The sequence below is a fragment of the Poromitra crassiceps genome (genome assembly GCF_964638095.1).
Source record: "Poromitra crassiceps genome assembly, chromosome: 6".
NCBI classification, from domain to species: domain Eukaryota; kingdom Metazoa; phylum Chordata; class Actinopteri; order Beryciformes; family Melamphaidae; genus Poromitra; species Poromitra crassiceps.
The window spans coordinates 61,457,612-61,476,120 of NC_139627.1; the positions used below are offsets into that span (position 1 = coordinate 61,457,612).

Consider the following 18,509-nt stretch of genomic DNA (forward strand, 5'->3'; position numbering starts at 1 on the left):
GAAATAAGCTAGCTTTCAAACGCTTCCCTAGCGACACACAATGCCGTGAAAACGGTCTATATGCACAGCCTCGCCCTTAGGGATGGGTACCCGAGTGGTCAGGTTCACATTACACGGCGGACTCTTAGCGAACGTTAGCTCAGCAGCGGTGTTATAGCCTCCCCGCTCTGCAAGTGTGACCAAACATCCCCGCATTCAAAGCACTTCATACTGCCAGAGCTGTACCCAATCCATATAAAACCCCCTCATGCTTTACCCCAAATGAAACGTCCAGGGTTTGTGTCGGTCGGCGGCTCAACAAACAACCGGCTAACGTTACGGCGGAGCTAACATTAAATTGTGGGCAGGGAAAGTCCCTCTATAAACGATAATGTCTGTGTTGTATCACCTTTGATTGAAAAATGCTTCCACCCGATTAAAGAAAACATGAACGTGATATTGACTGATGGCCTGTTCGGTCATGTATCCTGGTGTACTTAGCTAATCCAGCTCTATTTTGGACCAAGCAGACTTGAGTTGAGCTATAGGGGATAATAATAATAAGGAAAACAAATGTTTACATTTACATAAAAACATCAGTCAACATCAGATAATCTGTCTTTTCTTTAATCTGGTGGGAAAAAATCAATAAAAAGTGAAATAACACAGATATGAGGGTTTATAGTGGGACTTTCCATGCCTGCCCATTCACTTCAACAGAACTGTCCCCAATGCTTTGCTGTGATCGCTGTGCTGCATACTGCACAAAGACAAATATTTTATTTTATTTATTTTACCTTTATTTTACCAGGCGAGACAATTAAGAACAAAATTCTTATTTACAATGTCGGCCTTATATATCCTCGTTTGTAACATGATTTACTCACTATGGCTATTAAAACTATATTGAATCTAGAGTCGAGTTTATTATACTGCCTGTGTGTGTGTGTGTGTGTGTGTGTGTAGTCTGTGTGGGGGGCACAGAGAGCGGAGCAGAGCGGACCTGTCTACTGATGAGAAGGTCAAACGGGCCTTTTACCTCACACAACGCTTCGCAGACCAGGTACACACACACACACACACACACACACTGCTGACAAGCTGGAGAAAGTAAATTATAAACACTCTTACTACAGTACTACTACTAATAATAATATAAATACTAATAGTATTATAATATAATATCGATAATACTGCTACTAATGTTACTGTTACTGCTACTCAGACAATTGTCCAAGTCCCTCTGATCCGAGTCCCAAGCGAGTCTCAAGTCAATTGGTCCCGAGTCTCAAGCAAGTCCCAAGTCTTTCCTTTTGTCGGCAAGTCAAGTCAAGTCACAATGTTATTTCAAGTCAAGTCTCGAGTCGAGTCACAGGTTATGTCAAGTCGAGTCACAGGTTAGAAAAAATGACAAGGCAGAGATTATTTAGGCTGCAGACGTGCGGGTTCACGTTAACTCATTCATGGCCAAAGACGTCTTTGACGTGTTATCAGGAATAGCCCTCCCAGCCAATGACGTGTTTGACGTGTTTTTGTTTTTATTAGTGCAGCGCGTAGTTCAAACACTTCCCCAGCCTGTGACATGTTATCAGGTCCCTGCCCTCAGAGACAAGCCGACAACACCTGAACAAACACATACCGCAGCTGTTGTTTTGAAATGAGCAGGAGGAAAAACAGAGAAACGCGCTTCCTTGTAGAGAGGAGAAACGCCATTGAAACGCCCCTCGGCGCGCTGCACTGCTCGCCTTGCTGCAGGGCGAACCTGGATTGAGTTGTTCGCAGTAGTCAAACCCGTGACGAACATGATCGATCCGGTTCCAGCGCCTGGTCCCAAAGCCAAGCCGAACCCGTTCCTGTGTCGCAGCCATGGATTGTATGTCGCAGCATTCGTCCCAGCCCGAACGAGAGGAGGAAAACGATGCAGCAGAGGCAGAGGAGGCTAGACGCTGATCTCAAACCAGTTTGGTGTTCCCCTCCTATGCTAATTTGCGGGGGAAGGAGGTGCGATCCAGCAGCAAAGTTCTGTGGACAGAACTCTCTCTCTGTGTGTGTGTGTGTGTCTGTCTGTCTGTCTGTCTGTCTGTCTGTCTGTCTGCACACTCACTCACACTGAGTAAACTGTATTGTTGAATGTAAAAAAAGCACTTCATGTATATATATATATATATATATAATTTATATTTATATTTATATTTATATATATATAATTTTTTGTCATTTGTGTCATAATGAATAATATTTACATGTCTGATGTCAATACAGTTCAAAATAAAAGAATTGAGAGCGAGTTCTGCCTGAGATTGTGTCTTTTACAAAAATTGCCTTTTCTGCTGTTTCTCTTCTCCGAGAGACCTTTTTGGTGAAAACAGGGTGTATATAAATGGCTATAAGTAGAGTACAGAACATGCTAAAAGCTCACTTTTTTTTTCCTGGTGAACCCAGAGACGTACATCTTCATTTTGAGGTATTGCAAATCACTTTGGTGCTAATAGATAATTTACTGTGGGTCTTGAAAGATGACCAACAATTATGAAAATCTTTGGCCTGTGCTAAATATTGGCAGTCCTAAACTGGCCATGAATGAGTTAATACGTGCTTGTTGCCAAGCAACACACTTCTCTCAGACGAGCTTGAGACAGCTGACAGACAGCTCCAACTCAGCTCAAACTTATAGAGTTGTATTCAAAGCATAGAAACGTTCTCACAGCTCAATTTAACAGCGCCAACACAAGCAGTTTGATCACAAGTGCAATCAGTATTGAATGCGATGGCAGACTGCGCACTGCGGGCAGTTGACGAAGTCAGGAAGAAATTGAAAGATCTTCCGACGCATCAGCTTTCAAAAACCCGCCGACGAGCGGAGGTCCTGCGAACAAAATGTCTATTTACAGCACATATCGATCGATATTTTTGGAGAAGATTCCGGCCGCATCACGCGCAGATCAAGATGAGACAGCTGTCAGTGAGTAGCTACGCATTTGGGTGTAACTTTTACGCCTGCTCCATACACAGACGCAGCGCATACAGGGTGCGCACTAGTCATAAAATTAAGTTAGTCGTAACTTTGAGTTCTACATCGGACGTAGCGTGTAAACCTAGGCGTACGCCCAGCTGGTGCACTCGGCTGATCTTGTCACAAGTCTGAGTCGAGTTTCGAGTCATTTTCTTCCAAGTCCGAGTCGAGTTTCAAGTATTTACCGTCGGAGTCGAGTCGGAAGTCGTCAAATTTGCGACTCGAGTCGACTCGAGTCCGAGTCCCTATGACTCGAGTCCAATTGTCTGCTGCTACTATTAATACAACTAAGAATGTCCCAGTGATCCTCACTATCGTTTCCCTGTCCTGGCAGGACAAAGTCAATAGGAGCCACTTTTCATGCAGAACACCAAAAGCCACCAATCATATCTGCCTACTAATTTAATCTAGGGCCTTATGAAATCAGTTTGATTGTTTTACAAATTATTTTTATATTTCTGAATTCTATGTTTTACTGTTTACGCTATTTTTAATAATCAGAAAGAGTGTCTAATAATGTGATGAATGAATAACTAAATAAACAAACAATAAGATATAACAGTACATTTATAATGGTGCAACACAACATTCCACTTTTTTTTCAAACTGCTTCAATACAAACAAACAAGTAGGCTACATTAAAAAGCAAGACAGCCACAAAGTCCTGCGTAAATTCTAGTCTTGAAACTGCTGCAGGGTTGATTGAGTTGCTTCCTATCTGAAGGCAGGCTCTGAGTGAATTAGTTTAGTACGGAGTAGTTTACGCTTTTATTTTGAAGGTGGACTTCTGATGGATCTTGACGCTAGTGAAAAGTGTGAGCCGGAGAAGATAGGTTGTTTTGAGCAAAAAGACACGTTTCAAATTAGAAGCTGAGTTATTCCGCCTTTTGTGAAATGAAGCATTTCAAGTACATTCACTGAGTCTGAAGCTAATATTTTCTGATGTAGTGACGTGGTGTAGTTGTGTGGTGCCCTGCGTGCCCCACCCCCCTCTCCCCCCCTCAGCTGCAAACTCCTCCCCACACTAACACACAGCCTAACACGCACCCAGTCTATTTTCGGAGCGCTCCGTTTTTGTGCGCCGGCTCCCAGCGCGACACGGAAATGCCAAACCGGACTGCAGGGAAAGGTTTGGCCCTTCGGCGTCGGGTGCTGCCTTTCTGGCGGCTAATCGTGTGGAGAAACTATGCAGACAGACAGAGGCAGAGGGGCTCAGTTGTGGGCGCGGATTGACTGCTGTTCGCAGCCAACGTTACCTCCAGCCAGAGCAATCTATATGGCTCTGGCTGCAGCATAAGCGGTTTCTCTTTGATCACGGGGATTTTTCCTGCTGTTTTCCGGACCTTTCTCTAATCTGGAGAGCTCTGTCGCCACCTAATGAGTCCGTAAAATAGGTTATACATCTTCAATAGCTACAATATTTGTACAGGAGATGCCTGAGGCTTTGATCCACGTCCCACCCTCAAAAACCGCAATTGACGAACATACTCGTCCTTGGCACTCAATGAGTTAAGAAAGAACATGAGGTATTTACATGACATGCATGGACTATCATATCTCATATCCCATATCCCCCACAAACAAAACAAAACAAGAAAACTGCATAAAATACACAATAATCCAAGAACAAACAAGACTATTGGACAAACAACCAAACAAAAACAATGCATTCAAAGTAAATACATAGATCTTGCCCTGTTGGCAGCTAGGAAATGCATAGCTTTAAATTGGAAAGCATCCAATCCCCCAGCTGTAGTTCACTGGTGGAATGAACTCTCAAGCTACCATACGTTGGATAACATTTACTACAAGAGCAAAGGCAGATTCTTAGACATCCCCAAAATATGGCAACCACATACAGAGTTTGACTTTAAGAACTTTTTACCCAGGTGTCATTAGGCCTATCAGGATAGGAGCTGAATGCATTGTTTTTGTTTGGTTGTTTGGCCAATAGTCTTGTTTGTTCTTGAATTATTGTGTATCTTATGCAGTTTTCTTGTTTTGTTTTGTTGTGTTTTGATGTTCTTTGTGGGGGATATGGGATATGATAGTCCATGTATGTTGTGTAAATACCTCATGTTCTTTCTTAACTCATTGAGTGCCAGCCACTTTTGGAGAACGGACGCTCCCAGTGCCAGAGTTTCAGAGCGTTTTCAGTGATTTCTCGAGGCCCACAGAATATTGTGTGATATTACTATGTAAACACCGAACACGCCCAAAGAACGATGAGCCTATTGTATCATCAGCAAAAAAAAGTTTATTGATATCATTTTCCATTCTTTAGTTATCAGCCGGAGAAGATAGGTTGATTTCAGCAAAAACAGACGTTCCAGACTAGAAGCTGAGATAATCAGCCTTTTGTGAAATGAAACATTTCAAGCACATCACTGACTCTGAAGCTAATATTTTCTGATGTAGTGACACCTGAAAAATAATTTCCTTCAATAAAAGAGCGAAAACAAAGGAATTTTGTTTGGCAAAATAATATTTTTTAGCTGCAACCAGCAGCGCTGGCCCCTGCTGCGCAGACCCTACACCTTCTTGCTGGTCTTGATTTACTGCTGGTGGGCATCAGATATTCTAGCTTGTGTTTGCCAACCAATCTGTCCATCGAGCCTGCTGTCTGGGTCTGTCTGGGTCGGTGTTGTATGCTGCCCTGCGTGCCCCAGCCCCCTCGACTGCAAACCCCTCCTCCGTGGGTGTGTCTCTGGTGGCTCTGTGCTGCGTTTGCTCTGCACTGAAAACCCAGCTTTTTCACAGCGTTCCGCGTGTATTTGTCACCGGCTCCCAGCGCTTCCAGTTGAGAATAATAACAACTCCACAACTAATCATGTGGATGGGGCTATCGCAGCGGACACGGAGGGGCTCAATTGTGGCAGCAGATTGGCTGCTGCAGGCACAGCTAACGTTATGCTTCATGCATATCGATGCATACCGATGCGGTTTCCGTGTCCCTACGGCTGCTTCTCTGTTTTTTTCCTCACCTTTCTCTAATCTGGAGAGCACTGTCGCCACCTAATGGGTCCGTAAGATAGCTTTTACACATTCAACATCCACCATACTTTCACAGGAGATGCATCTGGCTTTGATCCACGTCCCACCGTCAAAAAACGCAATTGACGACAATCGTCGTCATTGGCACTCTACGTTAGTATTTGAATTGACGACGATTGTCGTCATTGGCACTCAATGAGTTAAAGATAAAAATATATATATAAAAAAAAAAATAGTCGACTACCTTTAGCGACGACTAGTCGACTAGTAAAATTCACTAGTCGTGAATGCCCTAATACGTAGTGTTCTATTCCCAAGAGGCCCAATGTATATAGCAACAGAGCATAAGCTGCTATCTTATATACAGATCCTTTCCAAAAAATTAGAATATCATGGAAATACCATGGATGAATGTGGGCTTCAGCGGATTGTCAAGCAAATTCAAAAATTTGGCGGAGATTCAGAGGCAGTGGACTGAGGCTGGAGTCAGTCAAAACTGAGAAGTAACTGCTGATTTTCTTCACACTATTCAAATTTCTTGAAATAACTGTTTTGGGGGTTTTCTGGAGCTGTAGGCCAAAAATTATGAAAAATGAAACAAAGGCTAGAAATATTTCACTTTGTGTGTAATGAATCTATAATCTATGCAAGTTAAAAAAAAAACTATTTGGAAAGGATCTGTATTATCCATCATTGCTCCATATCAGCATAACAAGGAAGGGGGAAATGAAAGGCAAAATGGAAGCCTGCTGGTGACCGTATCACAAATGATAATCTTACTACTACGACAGCTAAAAGCAGCAGTAGTGATGTTGGGTGTCTCCCTCAGGACTTCTAAGCAGCAGTAGGGATGTTTTTTTTTTTTTTTTTTTTTTTTCCATAATACAAACAGGACATGACAAAGACGATAGGAAAGGAGGGGGGTGTACAGAATATAAACAAAGATTCAGCGATTCAAAGTCTATTCAAGAAATTCCAGTGAGGATTCTGACAAAGCTCCAGGGTCCATAAAGATCTTGAGTCCTGTCTTCTTGGAGGAGTAGAGCTGCCTGTTCCATTGACAACAAGTCCATGAAGTCTTTACGCCAGGTCTCCATATTGAAACAGTTTGGCTTCCGTTGTTTCCAATTCATTAGAATAATCCGTTTAGCTGCAAGGAAGGCCGATGTTATAACATCATGGACAATTTTTGGTTGCTCAATAGACAGTTTCACCCCCAATATGCAGGTTACAGGACAAGGTTTAATATCAAAGCCAAGGAGACCAGACAAGATTACAGTAATGTCGGAGTAGCAGCAGTAGTGATGTTGGGTGTCTCCCTCAGGACTTCTAAGCAGCAGTAGTGATGTTGGGTGTCTCCCTCAGGACTTCTAAGCAGCAGTAGTGATGTTGGGTGTCTCCCTCAGGACCTCTAAGCAGCAGTAGTGATGTTGGGTGTCTCCCTCAGGACTTCTAAGCAGCAGTAGTGATGTTGGGTGTGTCCCTCAGGACTTCTAAGCAGCAGTAGTGATGTTGGGTGTCTCCCTCAGGACTTCTAAGCAGCAGTAGTGATGTTGGGTGTCTCCCTCAGGACTTCTAAGCAGCAGTAGTGATGTTGGGTGTCTCCCTCAGGACCTCTAAGCAGCAGTAGTGATGTTGGGTGTCTCCCTCAGGACTTCTAAGCAGCAGTAGTGATGTTGGGTGTCTCCCTCAGCACTTCTAAGCAGCAGTAGTGATGTTGGGTGTCTCCCTCAGGACTTCTAAGCAGCACTAGTGATGTTGGGTGTCTCCCTCAGGACTTCTTCTCGTCGGTGTTGGACGTGTTGACCCCGGAGGACGTGCGCGTGCTGGCGGAGAGCGAGGACGAGCTGAGTCGGCGAGGAGAGTTTGAGCGCGTCTTCCCGTCGGCGACGTCCTCACGCTACCTCCGCTTCTTCGAGTGTCCCAGGTACCTCAACGTCCTGCTGGACCAGTGGGAGCAGAGACACTGGAGCAGCAGGGACAAAGGTAAGTGTGTGTGTGTGTGTGTGTGGGGGGGGGGGGGGGGGTCAGGGTAGGAAATTAGCGGGGGCTCGGGACAAACGGCCTGTAAAAAAATATCTAAAATTGCCATTGGAATTGCGATGATGGGGGCTTTTAATGCCTCTGTTATTTGCAAAGCGTGTCTGGATTCTGTTGTGTATTTGTGCGCAACTTGAAAATGGCCAGCTAGGCATCTGTACCTTCACAACCCCCAACCACCCTCTTCCTACTAGCATCATTCACCTCAGTGACAACCAGCGCAAGCTAGCTGGCCAGCTAGTTCACCAGCTCACGGGTTCCCAATCTTTTCAGCCCCTGACCCCCAAAACAACGGTGCCAGAGGGGCTCGCGACCCCACCCCACTGTCCCCGGAGGTGGTTGAAGCATGCAAACGTTTGTACGCACATGCTAAGAATTTCGTAAACAAAACAAAAATTAAATATAACAATTATGGTTAAAATGTTCAAATGTAATCGTTTTTCAATTGTATGTCACGCATTCTGTAGTTCGCACATTATATAGGCCAATTTCACACATTCTGGAAATCATCACGACACTAGCTAACATGAACTTAAGAATATTAGAAACAGATGGAAATGAGACCGATGGAAAGTAGACTAGTGAGATATAGCAGTGACAGTGGGTGGGTCCAGTGGCAAACCAGCCTGCTTTCAGTGAGATAATGCTTGATTAACGATATTGATATGAGTGTTCCATACAGCACCTCTATAGCGTATTGAATATTGGTTACGATGAGCTGCTAGTTCTCACACTCTGTGTTGAAACAGTAATTCACCTTGATCCTTGTCTCAAACTATGCCATCATGTTGGGTCCTTGAATTTGAGGGAATTGGACCTGGAAAATCGTTGAAAATGCGACTTGCCTGCTGTTCATGGGGGAGCATAGCCTGGAGAGATGTGCTAATGAAGTTTGTGTTGTGTGCAGGCATCAGCCTGCTGGGGGCGCTCTGTCAGAGAGGAGTCCACCTGGGAACCAGCGACCCCGCTCACATGGTGAGACGGCACATCCAGCAACCAAGCACATTTTCAATCAATCAATACTAAATCAATCAATCAATACTAAATCAGTAGCCGCTTTCACACACAGATTGCGCAAAGCCGGCAGCCTCGCCACAGAAATTGCTTTCACACACAGCCAAGCAGCACCGCCACATTCCCGTCCTGGGGTGTGCTTTCAAGTGACAGCCACCGCTCCCGGATTGAAAGGCGAGCAGAGGCATTTCCACCCAGCTCCTCCTAGCCCAAATTAATATTTTCATAGGTTAGTGTAGCCTAGGCTACTGTATGATGAAAAATTCATTCAACAACCAAACATCGCCGATGTACGCCAGCCAACTACGTGCAGCTGCGGTCGTTAAGGATCAAACTGATAAAACACGAAAGTGTTGTCCACATGCAGCATGGTAACAAGGCTTTCAATATTCATCTGATCCACTTTATGGATCACAGATGCACCATCATGTAGCCTAATAGGTACAAGGCTAATTCTTATCTTTTGGGTCCAGTTTTTTGTAAAGCAAATTATTCCCATTAAGTAGCCTAATTAGAGTCCGTTCTGAAAGACGACGCCCACATATCAAACAGCTGCAGTCTGCATAACGTTCGTCGGGGGAATAGTATAGGCTATAAATGCACATGACTACTATAATGTTAGTAGTTTTTGTAAGGGAATGCACAAGTGGCTAGCCAGACAGACTGCAGCTCTGGAGCTGGTTTCCAGAGGGAACATCCTCAGACCAACTCGCCACAGACACGTCCTCTGAAGCTTATATCCATTCATTTTACCTACTAATGTCAACATCGTTTGAGCATAAAGCCTAACCTACTTACTAGGCACGGAGCATTCCTCCTGGCCAACTTTTTCTACTTTCACGTATGGCTTTCTTGCTGCATGAGGTGCTTACCCGTGTACTTTTTTTTTATGAATGAGCTGACCATTCGCACTGTTCCGTGTTGCCGCTCCTACGCTTTCAAGTGGAGGCAGGTTACCTGGTAACCCGGCGCTGTGACTAGGTCCACTGGCGGAACGAAAGGCGTACAACAATTACCCACCAACCCGCTTCCACAACTTTCACATCGGAGGCGCGGATCCCATTTTCCGTGCATTTTCCGGCTTTCAAGGCCAGTGTGAAAGCGGCTAGTGACTCGTCATTATTACATTAAAGGAACACTGCCGATTTTCAACCAGCTTTGCATCATTACAAAATCAGTCAATTCTATCCGAAAACTAAACAGTTTTGCAGACATTCATTTAGTTTGACAGTTATTGAGAGTTGTTTTGAGTTAAGATGTGGACCAGTGATGTCATTCATTCATGCACAAATGACATCACTGATCCACAACTTAACTCAAATCAACTCTCAATAACTGTCAGACTAAATGAATGTCTGCAAAACTCTTTACAGCTTTCGGATATACTAATGATTTTGTAATAATACAAAGCCGGTTAAAGTTTTCCTTTAACTCAACATGCAGGAAAGCTACTGGACTGGCTAACTTAAAAAATGAAAATGACACTGTGTCTGTGTGTCTGTGTGTGTGTGTGTGTGTGTGTGTGTGTGTGTGTGTGTGTGTGTGTGTGTGTGTGTGTGTAGTGGTCCAAATGTAGCTATATCTCCAGGTTTGAACCCCCGAGACAAGACCTACTCAGCCCATCCAGATCCAGGTATACACACACACAGGAACACTGAAGTGTGAAGTCTTCTCTGGGTTTGTGTGTCCTTACTGTATATAAATAAGTGCTGTGCATGTCAGACAGGGAGCGACAGGTCCAGGGATTTGATCAATTCTCTGGGGATCGTCAGCAGCAGTGGCTCCTGCATGGCATTACTGGCTTTCATTGGGAAGCTAAGCAGGTCTGGCCTAGGATACTCCGTGGATGGGAGACTGGTGTTGGAGGACCAGTAGGAGGTGCTCTGGTCCGAATGGTCTGATGAATAATCTGATCTGATGAATAATCTCCCCAATGCCCCAGACTCTGTCCTCAAGTGAGCACCTTCCTTCAGATGAGACGTCAAACCAAGGTCCTGACTCTCTGTGGTCATTAAAGATCCCATCAGCACTCTTCATAAGAGTAGGAGTGTAACCCCGGTGTCCTGAGGAGTGTAACCCCGGTGCCCCTGAGGGGTGTAACCCCGGTGTCCTGAGGGGTGTAACCCCGGTGTCCTGAGGGGTGTAACCCCGGTGTCCTGAGGGGTGTAACCCCGGTGTCCTGAGGGGTGTAACCCCGGTGCCCTGGGGGGTGTAACCCCGGTGCCCTGGGGGGTGTAACCCCGGTGCCCTGAGGGGTGTAACCCCTGTGCCCTGAGGGGTGTAACCCCGGTGCCCTGAGGGGTGTAACCTGAGGGGTGTAACCCCGGTGTCCTGAGGGGTGTAACCCCGGTGTCCTGAGGGGTGTAACCCCGGTGTCCTGAGGGGTGTAACCCCGGTGTCCTGAGGGGTGTAACCCCGGTGCCCTGGGGGGTGTAACCCCGGTGCCCTGAGGGGTGTAACCCCCGTGCCCTGAGGGGTGTAACCCCCGTGCCCTGAGGGGTGTAACCTGAGGGGTGTAACCCCGGTGCCCTGAGGGGTGTAACCTGAGGGGTGTAACCCCGGTGCCCTGAGGGGTGTAACCCCGGTGCCCTGGGGGGTGTAACCCCGGTGCCCTGAGGGGTGTAACCTGAGGGGTGTAACCCCGGTGCCCTGAGGGGTGTAACCTGAGGGGTGTAACCCCGGTGCGCTGAGGGGTGTAACCCCGGTGCCCTGAGGGGTGTAACCTGAGGGGTGTAACCCCGGTGCCCTGAGGGGTGTAACCTGAGGGGTGTAACCCCGGTGCCCTGAGGGGTGTAACCTGAGGAGTGTAACCCCGGTGTCCTGAGGGGTGTAACCCCGGTGCCCTGAGGGGTGTAACCCCGGTGCCCTGGGGGGTGTAACCCCGGTGCCCTGAGGGGTGTAACCCCGGTGCCCTGAGGGGTGTAACCCCCGTGCCCTGAGGGGTGTAACCTGAGGGGTGTAACCCCGGTGCCCTGAGGGGTGTAACCTGAGGGGTGTAACCCCGGTGCCCTGAGGGGTGTAACCCCGGTGCCCTGAGGGCTGTAACCTGAGGGGTGTAACCCCGGTGCCCTGAGGGGTGTGACCCCGGTGCCCTGAGGGGTGTGACCCCGGTGCCCTGGGGGGTGTGACCCCGGTGTCCTGAGGGGTGTGACCCCGGTGCCCTGAGGGGTGTGACCCCGGTGCCCTGGGGGGTGTGACCCCGGTGCCCTGGGGGGTGTGACCCCGGTGCCCTGGGGGGTGTGACCCCGGTGCCCTGGGGGGTGTAACCTGAGGAGTGTAACCCCGGTGTCCTGAGGGGTGTAACCCCGGTGCCCTGAGGGGTGTAACCCCGGTGCCCTGGGGGGTGTAACCCCGGTGCCCTGAGGGGTGTAACCCCGGTGCCCTGAGGGGTGTAACCCCCGTGCCCTGAGGGGTGTAACCTGAGGGGTGTAACCCCGGTGCCCTGAGGGGTGTAACCTGAGGGGTGTAACCCCGGTGCCCTGAGGGCTGTAACCTGAGGGGTGTAACCCCGGTGCCCTGAGGGGTGTGACCCCGGTGCCCTGAGGGGTGTGACCCCGGTGCCCTGAGGGGTGTGACCCCGGTGCCCTGGGGGGTGTGACCCCGGTGTCCTGAGGGGTGTGACCCCGGTGCCCTGGGGGGTGTGACCCCGGTGCCCTGGGGGGTGTGACCCCGGTGCCCTGGGGGGTGTGACCCCGGTGCCCTGAGGGGTGTGACCCCGGTGTCCTGGGGGGTGTGACCCCGGTGTCCTGAGGGGTGTAACCCTGGTGCCCTGGGGGGTGTAACCCCGGTACCCTGGCTAAATTCCCACACAGGCCTTCCTTCAATCATGGCCACCTAATCATCCCTCGTTACTTGATAAAATGTACTATTGTAAGTCACTTTGGATAAAAGCGTCTGCTAAATGACGTAAGCTGGTGGGGGTATTCACCGACATCTATAACAGGTCCATAGCTCTACGAACCGTCCCCACCTGCTTCAAGTCGGCCACAATCATTCCCGTACCAAAGCAGAAAAACGTGACCAGCCTTAACGACTGGCGACCACTAGCCCTCCTCACCCCCAAAGCCAGCAAGCGCCTGGAAAAACCAATCCTATCACACATCCGCCCCCTGCTCCCCAACGACCCCCTGCAATTCGCATACCGTGTCATCAGGAGCACAGCAGACGCTGTAGCTCTTCTACTACACACGTGTAGTCGTCCCGTGACGTCACGGTATGGGCGTCACGGTTGGGTGCATGTAGCAGAGTCCTGCACCGAGTCGGATACCCGCGGGTTACCCACTTCTATCGCATTTACTACTGTTTATCCTATGCTATGTTGTTCTTATTCTTATTCTTATTCTGCTTATTTTGCATTTACTATTGTTTACTTCATGCTATGTGTGTTCTGTGAGCGAGCTACTGGAACTTGTCCCAATTTCCCCCCGGGGATCATTAAAGTCTTTCTGATTCTGATTCTGATTCTGAAAAGCTTGTGTAACGGGTAAAAAATATACTTCTATAAATTCACGGGTACGGGCACCGGTAAAAAGAAACTAAAGGTGCGGGGCAGTGCTTGAGAAGAACGTAGAGCCATGTATGTTTTTGTGTTGCGCTCAGACTGAATTCAGTCACTTACGGTAATCTGGTGCATGACGCAGGCAGTGTGTTTGTTGTTGGTGGAAGTCAGTCTGGTAACTAGGCAGACACAGGCAAGAGGAGAGATTTGCAGGCTACTTTCCCCCCCTGTCAAACAGTTTTGTCAAGACAGAAACACTGTTTCTCTACATAGCTGACATGTTTCAAGTATGCATACTGCATTGTGTGAAGTTATGGACTGCACAACGTAAACATTCAAAACTCAGCGTTAGAGTTGCTCCTAGGGATGTTCATTTTGAAAATTTTCCAAAATCGATAATCGGTGAAAATGAACGATCAATTATCGATCATCGATTTTATTAATACTTAGAAAATTTTCAATTTTTTCAATTTTTTCAATTTTTTTTTTTTTTTTTTTTTACAAAATTACGTAATGCCTATGGCAGAAAATACGAAAGACAATGTGTTCTCCTCAATGAACTCTTTATTTCAATGTGTCTCCTCTCCAACACTGCTGTCCCCGGCGCATGCCGGTGTGAATTTCCCATGTTTAAAACAGTTTTGTTGGCACAAAGGCCTGTGCCCAGCCAGAAAACTAGAGACTATATGAAGCTCCACCTCACGTTAGTCGGCTGTGCAATGGAGTGGGGCGAGGAGGAACGAATTCCACCCAAACCTAGTCCAAAAAAAAAAATTTTTTTTTTTTTTTTTTTTTTTTTAATAATAATTAAAAAATCGATCCAAATGCCACAGGATCGATTCCAATCCTTAACGATCGATTATCGATTTTCGATAATTGATGAACATCCCTAGTTGCTCCGATCGATCGGCACTTGATCGGAATCGGCCGATTTGGCCTTTTTCGGCTTTGATCGGAGTTATCAAAAGTGCCGATCAAACAAGGCCGATCAGAATGACACAAAATCTGCAAGAACTACTACCAGAGACGTTTCAATATAGAGATAGTGCACTCCCAGGCTGCCAAGTAGTATTCTTCCGGTCTCCTAAAGGGCAGCTTGTGATTGGCTGTCTCTCCGTGTCATGAAGCTTCATTGGCTCCCAAGTTTCCTTAGGGGGCGTGGTGGTAGTGGCGAAAAAGTGTTTGGAAGTTGCACTCTCTCTATAGCGAAAGCAGCTTGGGCGAGAACAGTGACGTGAAAACATTGTAGACGACTGATTGGCCAGGCAGAATCGTGTTTACTCTATCTACTGACTGTCAATGCGCTGCATACCAGTTTAGTGGGCTTACCTTATCTTCTGTTATGTTATTTCCATCAGTATTTTGTGTTGCTGCCTTCGCCTCTGGTGAAATAAAGTTGTGGCGGTGGTTTCAATTGTTTTCAGAGTGAAAAAAGTCCGCTGCTCAGCAAGCTCCTGTAGTTAGTTGAGCTGCAGCGCTCCGCTAGGCCGCAGCGGGTGTTTGGTGAAGCCGCGGTCTTGCCTGGTGAGAGGCCGCGGGGTACAGGGCAGGCTTCACTCTGTTGCGCCTCTTCCGTCCGCGCGCAGCGCATGCCTGAGTTTGACTAACTACAAAGTGATATCCATTCTCCTGGCCGATTGTAACATTCGCCCATGTCCACTGTAGGTCATTTAGAGGCACCAGTATTTCATAAACAGTTTAAAAGTTCTGTGGATGGATTTAATTGTAACGTTATGTCTACTTCGGCTATAAGCGAAGGACAGATATGCGGGGGCGGGGGTGGGTGGGGGCAGATGATCCGCGGTGGAAGCAAAACGTCCATCGAGCCGAAACGATTAGAGCCGAGTGGTGACGAGCTGTGCAGGGCAGTAAAATGTGGTGGAAATGAGCCAACAGCACAGCAGCTAACATGGCGTCGCCTGTCTGGCAATTTTACAACTTGTTGGAGAAGGACAACAAATTTGCCGTTTGCATTGTGTGCTCAAAGGAGATACCGCGTGGAGGAACGCAGCAGAAGAGTTTCAACACTACGAACCTCATGAGACATTTGAAGGTTTCCCACGTCAAGGAATTTGAGGAGTTTACAAACTTGGCGAGCGCGCAGCAACCCGTACGCCACTCACTCAGCTAACTGTAACAGAGACATTGAAACGACAGCAACCCTACAGCAACGACAGCAAGAAACGAAAAGAAATAAATGCAAAGCTAATGGAATTCATATGTCTTGATCAGCAGCCGCTGTCTGTTGTGGAAGACCTCGGGTTCGAACGCCTCATATCCTGCTTGGATCCACGTTACACGCTGCCAGGACGTAAATATTTAACTGACGTTAGCCTGCCGGAATTATACCAAATTGTGTACAAGCACATCGAGAGCCTTATGAAAGACAACACCACGTCAATCAGCTTCACGACTGACATTTGGAGTTCGAGTGTCTGTCCTATGTCCATGCTGAGCCTAACTGCGCAGTTTATTGATGAAAAGTTCAACCTGAACAAAGTTGTACTTCACTCACAAGAGTTTTCTAGGTCACACACCGCGGAGGCTATCGCTGCAGCTTTCACAGACATGTTCCAAGCTGTGTTGGTGCACATGTTGTGTACATAGTATTATATTTTTTGTTTTATAAGACTATTTATTTTTCCACAGGAAAGCTACAGTACACAGTCTACTCTGTAATAAATAATAATAAAACGGTTGTCAATTCATGATACTTTCTCATCTCCTAATTTTAATACTTAATATACAATGTTGATGTTAAGAATAATTAAATATATGAATAATGCGACACAATAAATAGAAGGCTTGAATTGATGGATTTGACGGGTGATCGGTGATCGGCCATATCGGGATCGGCAGATACTGCTTCCAGTGATCGGTGATCGGCCTCAAAAAAGCTGATCGGAGCATCTCTACTCAGCGTCAACGTTAGACTGGAGACTCTGTCTGGCCTGCTTTCCATAACGACAATGGGGAAAGTGAAGAAGTTAATATAAAGAAAAGAAAGGGATAACCTCTGTCTTATATGTCTTATAACCTCTACCACAGACTACAGGAGGTTACCACAGACTACAGGAGGTTACCACAGACTACAGGAGGTTACCACAGACTACAGGAGGTTACCACAGACTACAGGAGGTTACCACAGACTACAGGAGGTTACCACAGACTACAGGAGGTTATCACAGACTATAGACTACAGGAGGTTACCACAGACTACAGGAGGTTACCACAGACTACAGGAGGTTATCATAGACTACAGGAGGTTATCATAGACTACAGGAGGTTACCACAGACTACAGGAGGTTACCACAGACTACAGGAGGTTATCATAGACTACAGGAGGTTATCATAGACTACAGGAGGTTACCACAGACTACAGGAGGTTACCACAGACTACAGGAGGTTATCATAGACTACAGGAGGTTATCATAGACTACAGGAGGTTACCACAGACTACAGGAGGTTACCACAGACTACAGGAGGTTACCACAGACTACAGGAGGTTACCACATACTACAGGAGGTTACCACAGACTACCAATGTACCAGATGTACCAATAACTAACTGATTGATGCTTACTGATGATAACAGATGATGACTGTAAAGATATGTAACAGAACACACCACAGCGTGTACTTGTACATCGAATGACAACAAACATCTTGCATCTTGTAATGTAATGTTGAAGAAAAACTCAGCTGATTCTCTGGTGTTGTGTGGTGTTGTGTGGTGTTGTGTGGTGTCGTCTCTGCAGTGTGGTGGTCAGCCTCCGGCGCTGCTCCCTTCCAGACGACCCCGACAGTTCGGACGTGGAGATCAAATCCCTTTCCAAGCTGGTCGTCAGCCTGCCTGCCTCCCCCGGCTCCAGCCCCAGCCCCAGCTCCAGCCCCAGCCCCAGCTCCAGCCCCAGCCCCAGCTCCAGCCCCAGCCCCAGCCCCACACCCAGCCTCCCGCCTGGGCAACTCTTCCCACTCTGAGACTGGGTTTGTCACAATGCGCTTCAAACGGACACAGGCTTAACCCCAGCCTCATCCAAAGCCTCCCTGATGCCGGTTTTGCATGTCCAAGTGGTCTGAATCTACGGATCTGAACCAGAAACCACCAAAACCTTTAGCCTGAGCCTAGTCTTGACACACTAGAACGTCTGGATTTGGGGGCTTAGGTGAAGGCCAACAAGCCATCAGCTGAAGGGGGGATTGTAATTACCGTAGACGTGTGTATTTCATAGAGTGGTTTTGAAAATCTAACACTTGTCTGTCCACAAAGTGTGTGTTGGAAAAGCTGTGGAGGTCTGTGGCAAAGTCAAGACAGCAGTCAGCTGATGGCGGCTCGGTCTTTCTAGTCTTAACCCATTGATACCTGATGCAGCATTTGTGTGTGTATCCCTTTAAGACTGCGAACCGCGCGGTTTGCGGTCTTAAAGGGATACACACACAAATGTGGGATATACACACAAATGCTGCATCAGGTATCAATGGGTTAAAGGAATACTTGAAAATTGTGTCATCTCCTCCCCTTCAGGCCAGTGTCAAGTTTACACTGTAAACTTCACCTGTGTGTACACTGTAAACACAGGTGAAGTTTGTCCATATAACACACAGGGAGGCTGCCAGCGCAACTCCACAGCAGGCTTCAACAAAACACCTGAAGTCAGTGGAGAGCAGTTCTTCACAGAGTATATTTACACCATCCTTTATTTACACCATCCTTTAGTGACAGTCTGAACTACAGAGTCTATTTACACCATCCTTTAGTGACAGTCTGAACTACAGCTGACTGATTTGGTGTGTAGGCCTTTCTATTCACAGTAACACGTCCCCATTGACTTCAGTTGTTTGAGAAGTCTGCTACTGTGTGTTATCTGGACTTCTATCCACTCTCCTGTTTCATTTTGGGTGAATTATTCCTTGAACTCTCTCCTGAGACTTGGCTGGACAGAAGCCTCCATGAGTCTGACATTGTCTTCGT

At 47.1% G+C, this 18,509-nt stretch overlaps 1 protein-coding gene across 1 annotated transcript in view; it reads left to right on the forward strand.

Annotated features, from left to right (window-relative positions):
• ttll4 (tubulin tyrosine ligase-like family, member 4) overlaps window positions 1-17,518 on the forward strand; it is a gene marked incomplete at both ends in the record, with an annotated part of 44,006 nt that extends 26,488 nt beyond the window's left edge. Inside the window, 6 exons of the mRNA XM_083638328.1 lie at window positions 946-1,042; window positions 7,762-7,972; window positions 8,934-9,001; window positions 10,603-10,673; window positions 16,587-16,763; window positions 17,296-17,518. Of these exons, the coding sequence (XP_083494454.1) occupies window positions 946-1,042; window positions 7,762-7,972; window positions 8,934-9,001; window positions 10,603-10,673; window positions 16,587-16,763; window positions 17,296-17,518 (847 nt within the window). The remainder of the gene's footprint in view (window positions 1-945; window positions 1,043-7,761; window positions 7,973-8,933; window positions 9,002-10,602; window positions 10,674-16,586; window positions 16,764-17,295) is intronic.
• Window positions 17,519-18,509: the final 991 nt, after the last annotated feature.